At 44.7% G+C, this 3,225-nt stretch overlaps 1 protein-coding gene across 2 annotated transcripts in view; it reads right to left on the bottom strand.

Moving 5' to 3' along the window:
- Positions 1-243: 243 nt before the first annotated feature.
- The window catches only part of fgf20b (fibroblast growth factor 20b), a 32,707-nt gene continuing 29,725 nt past the window's right edge, over positions 244-3,225 (bottom strand). For both annotated transcript variants that reach the window (XM_049585175.1, XM_049585174.1), the window contains exons 2-4: positions 2,169-2,992; positions 1,832-1,935; positions 244-1,679 (exon numbers count right to left, since the gene is read on the bottom strand). In XM_049585175.1, coding sequence (XP_049441132.1) covers positions 1,434-1,679; positions 1,832-1,935; positions 2,169-2,466 — 648 coding nt within the window. In that variant the 5' untranslated portion in view covers positions 2,467-2,992 and the 3' untranslated portion in view covers positions 244-1,433. The remainder of the gene's footprint in view (positions 1,680-1,831; positions 1,936-2,168; positions 2,993-3,225) is intronic.

Genomic DNA, 3,225 nt, shown 5'->3' with positions numbered 1-3,225 from the left:
CTAATTCACACTGTTACACACTTTTAGTTGCTTTAAAATGATGGGACAGTAAAACAATCTTACATTTTTGCCACAAAGAAACAAAACCTGTCTGAAAACAAGAGAATAAGGCATACGTGTCTCATTTAATAGGACATTTCAACAGGTTTATCATCCCCAAACTGTCAGCAGAGGTTACTTAATCCTTATCGCTCTGACCTCCACTTTTACACAGCTGCTAAAGTTGCTGGGCCTGAGCTAAAGGTCACATTTTATTTTGCTCTGATCGTGTTGTTGCGTGACCTCTACATTCAGAGGACTCAGGACGGAGGCTTTGAAGTTTTATGCGTACATCAGGCCTACGACTCCTCTCTCGGCGTAATGGTGTCCATAAAGAAAGACAACATTGGTCTCGTAAGTGGGTTTATATGTTTAAACTCTGAAAGACAAAGGCAACCAGTAAACTTCTCTTAAAATATTGGTCAGTTAAAAGTAAAAATGTTGTGAATATTGGTGATAATACCTTCATATATGTTCATATAGGCTGACAAAAATTTATTTTAATCACATTTTGAGCAATTTATTGATTGTACTGTCAGTTTGTTGACTTCAATTCCTCCTGCAACACATGTAACAGTAGTTTGGCCAGAATTAATACGTCAGTGTTACAAAGATTCTTTTAAAAATGGATTCACAGTTGCCATATTGTAATAAAGAGCATTTCAGACGTGGGGATCTTTTTCAAAAGTTGCCAATATGTTTCATACTTTTGGTCATATTACAGTATATCACTAGCTTTTTTTTTTCAGAATAAAAGACATAATGGTACAGTGTCTCAGTCTTTATATAATCGATACAGTTTCTAGTGGTTTTTCTATATTTTAATGTATCTAACTGTAAAAATATATTCTCAAATAAATAAATATATAACATAAATATATGTATCTAAAATGAATAAATAAATCGTTACACTTTTGCTCTTTTCAAACAGGTTTAGACACAGGTAAGAAAAAACAGAATTCCTTCAAAGTCCTTCTGAACAAGCGACGGCTCTCTGATACAGGACCCAAATTAAAAGTACCATCTCATGATTCCCACGGACTCAGCTGACGTCCCCATCTGACCAGAGGGGAGATGCTCTCTGATCATTCAGCTCCGTTTCCCATTCGTCTCCTATTCCACGCAGGTACTTTTTAGGGTCGTCCGGCCTCTGAAACAAACGCCCCCCTCATGCTGAGCGTGCAGACATTCTAGCCTGTCTTCCTGGCTGCTGAGAGATGGCCCGTGCATTCCTACAAGAGGCCCCCGGTGCCTTTATCCCTGCCGATCGGGCTGCTGTCCACCAGCCTGCACCGGACCACATCCCTGCCTGCGTCCCTCTTCTCTTCTCTCCTCTGCTCCCTGCCTGCCAGGGCTTTAGCAGCTATTCCTGAACTGGACCGGGCCTCCAGCTCTCAGCTGTGTCCCAGGATATCCCTGTACAGCTCTGGCACACGGTCAGGGTCCACAGGCCTGGGCAGGAAGTGTGTAAATTTCTGGTGCCGCCTGGATTTAGTCCCGTCCCTTGGTGTCCCGTCTTTGTTTAATGCCACAAAATAACGTGTCCCTTTGTCTCCGTGTTTGTACAGGTTGGAAGAGTATGTGTTGTACCAGTTCTCCTCAAACTGCTCCCTGAAGACACATTCAGCTGTGAGCTTCTCCTGCAGACAAAGGGTACAACATAAGATGAGTCCTGGCTCATGATGCAGACATAGGATAAATATGAGAAGTGACAATAAAAGCTCCTTGTGGGTCATCACATGGTCAAACATGAGGATTTAGGGCAACATGAATAAGCAAAGCTGGTACTTACAGAGCCATACAGCTCTCCTTTGTCGTTCATCCCCAGATAGAGTCCACTGTCCACCCCTCTAATGCTTATCAACCCAACAGCGAGGCTTATGAATTCCAAAATACCTGAGGAAGAATAACACAGTTGTTCAGTACTTCAGACTTTGACAAAGATAACAGAATATTATCAAAGAACATCTAACAATAATAAACTCTGACTGCAGCCTGTTGGCACAATAAATACATTTTAACTTTACTAGCATTATAACATTGTCATTTTCAGCACTTTTTCACTCTTTTCTTGCTGCTGATTATTTAAATAATTATAGAATATATGAAAAGTAATTGTCAGTATTTACCAAAACGACTGTGGTCCTTCCTCGTCCCTTGCACTGTGCCATCCGGAAGTATTTCCAGATGAAACCCAGTTCTGCAGTATAACTGTCTCCTCCTGAGAATCCCTTTCAGGTGCGTTAGATCCGCCGTGGTGCTCCGAGAGAGCCTGTCCCCAGGCAGGAGGTGCTCCCCTAGAAGCGTCGGACTGTCCCCAAGAGGGGTCAGGTAGAAATGGGACCCGACCTGTGGGACACCATCGATGCCGTGCAAGACGCCTCCAACTTCCCCCAGAGCAGCAGCAGCAGCAGCAGCAGCAGCCATCGCGTCAAAGCTCAGCGGGTAAAGTTCAGTGAGGAGGTCCGGAGGGAGCGCTCTTGCGTAGTACACTACCTGGTTGCCACTGTCACTTATTGCATGTTTACGTCCACCTCCTCCAGTTACTTAGCGCGTGTACCCGTTGTGCAAGGACACGCGCGGATTTCTGTCCCCTGACATGAAACACTCACCAAATCTCCGCTCCCGGCTGCACCGATTTCTCCTCTTTCTCACCGCTGCGTCTTCATCAGTTGCGGGTGGGCTGCAGTTGCTGCTCACAGACAGCCCTCATGTTGCATACCTGTTCACAGCGTGATGCCTCAAAGGAGCCGTGGAGGAGACAGGAGGAGAGCAGGGGAGGATTCAGGAGTCAGGGCTGAGTAAACGCTGCAGTGCAGGTAGAGGAGCTCCTGGAAGGTTTTGCGCTCAAAGTGGCAGGGGTGGTGAGGCAGGTGCAAAACCACAGGACTAGTAATGGGCGGGGCTGTCACAGTTCAGACGTGCCCTGGCAGGGATTTTTTTCTCCCTTCTCCTAAGGCATAAAATAAGAGACACAGGGGGAGAGTTGACTGTGGGCTTAAACTGAGCAGTTACATCACTTAAAATTAAATTAAATCTGTGAACACACACACATATGTGACACTTTAAATCAACCCACAAACAGAAGAAGTATTTCAGCGTCTGTTTCTGTGTTTATTTCAACATTTTCTTCACTCACACACATTTGACGCCCTTTAATCCCACAGAGACTTGAAATACCCACGG

The sequence above is a fragment of the Epinephelus fuscoguttatus genome, linkage group LG9 (assembly GCF_011397635.1).
Source record: "Epinephelus fuscoguttatus linkage group LG9, E.fuscoguttatus.final_Chr_v1".
In the NCBI taxonomy this organism is placed as follows: Eukaryota; Metazoa; Chordata; class Actinopteri; order Perciformes; family Serranidae; genus Epinephelus; species Epinephelus fuscoguttatus.
This window is presented reverse-complemented; position numbering and strand designations above follow the sequence as displayed.